This window comes from Juglans microcarpa x Juglans regia, chromosome 7D (assembly GCF_004785595.1).
Source record: "Juglans microcarpa x Juglans regia isolate MS1-56 chromosome 7D, Jm3101_v1.0, whole genome shotgun sequence".
NCBI lineage: Eukaryota > Viridiplantae > Streptophyta > Magnoliopsida > Fagales > Juglandaceae > Juglans > Juglans microcarpa x Juglans regia.
The window spans coordinates 22,060,516-22,063,494 of record NC_054606.1 but is presented as its reverse complement, the minus strand read 5'-3'; the positions used below and the strand labels follow the sequence as shown (position 1 = coordinate 22,063,494).

The following is a 2,979-nucleotide window of genomic DNA, read 5'->3' as shown; positions in this document are numbered from 1 at the left end:
ATAAATGAAGAAGGCAACGGATGTTCGAGCAAGAGTTGAATTTGTGACTGCTCGATGTTCTGCACCTTTAAGCTTCCCATTGCTTATAATCTACAGCTCAGAGTGAACATTTTCATGCTGATTTGAAAAAATCCCAAATCATCAAGTTCAACTCTGGGCAACCACATTATTGAAGGAACTATATAATCATAATTTACAACCATAAGTTTGGTGATCAGCTTAATTTAAAAACTCGTTTCAAACCCATACCATAGATCTGTTGATGGAAATCCAACCTCCTATCTGCTGGCAGAGAACGATCATGAACAACTTTACGTGGCATTCTTACCCATATCTATCAGGCATTTCTTTGACAGGTTGATCATGGAATCTGCTATAACTCTGGCACTTGACTTCATGTAACCACCTGCAACATGCAAGGTCACATACATAACATTTCCCACCATTTTACCTTTTTTCCCTATTCTAAATCACAACACAGAGGAGTTAGCAGAATGCTGTACGTCTGCAACCTTTGTAAATAATCCCATGGGGTGATGCAACATGGAAAAACCAAAGGTCAAAGACAAAACCTATGCAATGAGAGGTTCTAAAGGCTCCGTAAATGGAAGAATTGCTGCTCATTCGGGATTAACACAATCTCTTTTGCAAGGGTCTCCTAAGATTCTCTTCTATTTTTATATTTAAGTGCGCGTGACCGAGGCTAACATGTTTTTTCCGTAAGAAACATGGAAGCAATATCCAGGATCCGCTTATGTGATCATTTCTTTTTTTCTCAACATATTAGTTTCAATACATTTTTTCCAATTTATATTTGTTAATAGTTATAAACGTACCAGAGTTACAATGATCAGGAGCTTTGAGATGCTTTTTGGTGAAAGAATTTTTAGATACTTTGTGGGCGAAGGGCATAATCAAGATGTCTGAAACGTGGTCTCCCAGACAGAGAAACATATAGGCAGTATGACTAAAATAAAGAGATGGCCTTTGCTGAAATGAGTCGCTCTTCCTTCTATGCAATGAGAGAGAAAGGGAGAGAGAGAGAGAACCTGATGTGAGCATGACAATAGGTATGGTCCTCTCACGAGCGAACCTAAAAACTTTCTCATCTCTATTGGCAATCCCATCAGGACTGATCTGCAAAATAAAGCAAACATAAAAGCATAAATTGGAAAACAGAGAGGAAACAACTTCTATGCTTTTTATACGGTGAATAACTATTCTTGTTTTTAACACAAATAAATAAATATTAGGGGAAAAGGAAAGGCAAATAGAGAACTATCAATTTCTCGCAAGCCAAACATGTCCAACAAAAATTACCTTCAACCTGCCTTCTCCATCAAGAATATCAGTTCCAGCATTGTAAACCACCAACTCAGGATCAAACATACTCGCAGCAACCTAATATTCACATACAAGACTTCTCAAAGATGCAAGAAATACAGTGGATAAATTAATTGCAACTTAAAGCTGAATTTCCATGCACATGGTTTCATCACTTTCTTTTTCAATGCCATGAGAATTGTTCACAGATTAAACCTCAAAGCCATGAAAATTAATTGTTCACTTTTTCTTTTCTTTTATTTTTCTCTGTTTTGTGTTTTGGGGGGGGGGGGGGGCAAAACACATTATTGACCTCCAAGTGGCATCGTTGTTATTCACCAAGCTAGGGTCAAAAAAATTTAAAATTGGAACTTCAAGATGGTATAGATTTCTCTCGATTATGAAAAGAAAAGCTAAAATACACACCCATACACTTGTTATCCAAATTTGAACGATGGACGCAAACTATCTAAAAGGATTTTGGATCTTAAAAGTGCTTTACCATGCATAAGAGCTGGACAACAAAGGAGGCGTGCGGGAGGTGCTCTTGCGTCCATGGGTTGCTCGTGGTGGTGCTGCGTCTTCGTTGGAGGCAGAGATGGCAGCTCACGGCGGCGGGGAAGGCCATTGTAATAAGACAACCGTGGGGGGGTGTGCGTTGGAGACCCACGAGAGAGACCGTGCGAGGGAGACAGATGCGGGAGCTAGGGTGGAGCGACATATGGTGACTGGCGGAACCGTAGGGCGGCTGAGGGAGGCGATAGCCATGGCTGGAGACGGCGGAGGGGAACGGATCTGCTGCGATCCGAGAGGGAGAGAGAGAGAGAGAGAGAGAGAGAGAGAGAGTCAGCGAGAGGGCAAGGAGCTGAGGAGGAAGACCCACGGTGGCTTGACAGCAAGGGGAGCCGTTCGCGGTGGCGGTGGCGCAGCAAGGGGGAGAGGCTCGACAGTTGAGAGGAGAGCGAGAGAGAGAGAGAGAGAGAGTCGTGGGAGTGTTTTGGGGGGGGGAAGAATGGAGCGGGGGATTTAATTTTATTAGTATTTGCGGCGGCTAATTATCGCCGCAAATAATTTTTACACTGCCGCAAATACTAACAACGCAGAGTTAAAATGTTGGGCTATTTTTGGCGAGAAAAAGTCGCCGGAAAAAATAATAACCTCGTCGCCATAACTCATTACCCACGAGAGCAATGCAAATCTGTTAAGACTATTTGCGACGAGGAAATGTCGCCGGAAAAAATTGATAACCTTGTGGCAAAAACTAATAACCCACGAAATTTGTATATTTTTGGTAAGTTTATTTGCTACGATTTTTAGTCGCGGCAAAAAGTGTTTATTTCGTGGAAAAAAGTTGTTTTCCCATGAAGTTTTACTCGCCAACGTTATCTCATTGCAAAAGGCTTATCTTTTTTTCCACGAACAGTTTTCGTGTTATCAGCTTACTATTTGCCACGATCATGATCATCCGGTTGTCATTCTCGAGCCAACTTGCAATAAACTAAGCAAAATCTCCACATGATCACATGAGCTTCATTCATTACATCCATCCAACATCCTGCCCTTCTTTCAAATTTCAATCATTTTATTAGTTATTCATCTGATCTCAATTAAATAATTAAAAATTTATTTATTATTTGAGAAATATTTGGTGCATAA

At 40.9% G+C, this 2,979-nt stretch overlaps 1 protein-coding gene across 1 annotated transcript; it reads right to left on the bottom strand.

The window, feature by feature from the left end:
- Positions 1–263: 263 nt before the first annotated feature.
- On the bottom strand, positions 264–1,428 carry LOC121238321 (histone deacetylase 2-like). Its single transcript, XM_041135159.1, has 3 exons — positions 1,321–1,428; positions 1,050–1,137; positions 264–406 (listed from the first exon to the last, which is right to left on the bottom strand). The coding sequence occupies exons 1-3, from the start codon at positions 1,387–1,389 to the stop codon at positions 312–314; spliced, it is 252 nt and encodes an 83-aa protein (XP_040991093.1). The 5' UTR covers positions 1,390–1,428; the 3' UTR covers positions 264–311.
- Positions 1,429–2,979: the final 1,551 nt, after the last annotated feature.